At 64.1% G+C, this 320-nt stretch overlaps 1 protein-coding gene across 1 annotated transcript in view; it reads left to right on the top strand.

Moving 5' to 3' along the window:
- LOC104526216 (myelin proteolipid protein) overlaps positions 1-320 on the top strand; it is a gene marked incomplete at its 3' end in the record, with an annotated part of 3,193 nt that overhangs the window by 2,654 nt on the left and 219 nt on the right. The window contains exon 3 of the mRNA XM_010169603.1: positions 235-319. Coding sequence (XP_010167905.1) covers positions 235-319 — 85 coding nt within the window. The remainder of the gene's footprint in view (positions 1-234; position 320) is intronic.

Genomic DNA, 320 nt, shown 5'->3' on the forward strand with positions numbered 1-320 from the left:
GGGGTAGGTATGGAGGGCTCAGGGGAGCTGGCAGTGGCCAACAGCCTTGCTCGCCATGGCTTTGCCCCAGCTCGCTCCTCTTCATGGCTTCACCCTCCATTTCAGTCCCCCCAGGGTGGCTCGGGGAGGGTAAGTCGCTGTGGCCAGGCTGCCCCAGCCATGCTGCACGCGGGGCTGAGCTCTCCACCGCTGCCCCGGCGCCTGAGCATCCCTACCCGCTCCTCTTCCCGGCAGCATCCACGCTTTTCAGTATGTCATCTATGGCACGGCCTCCTTCTTCTTCCTCTACGGAGCCCTGCTGCTGGCTGAAGGCTTCTACA

This window comes from Antrostomus carolinensis, unplaced genomic scaffold (assembly GCF_000700745.2).
Source record: "Antrostomus carolinensis isolate BGI_N321 unplaced genomic scaffold, ASM70074v2 scaffold38986, whole genome shotgun sequence".
NCBI lineage: Eukaryota > Metazoa > Chordata > Aves > Caprimulgiformes > Caprimulgidae > Antrostomus > Antrostomus carolinensis.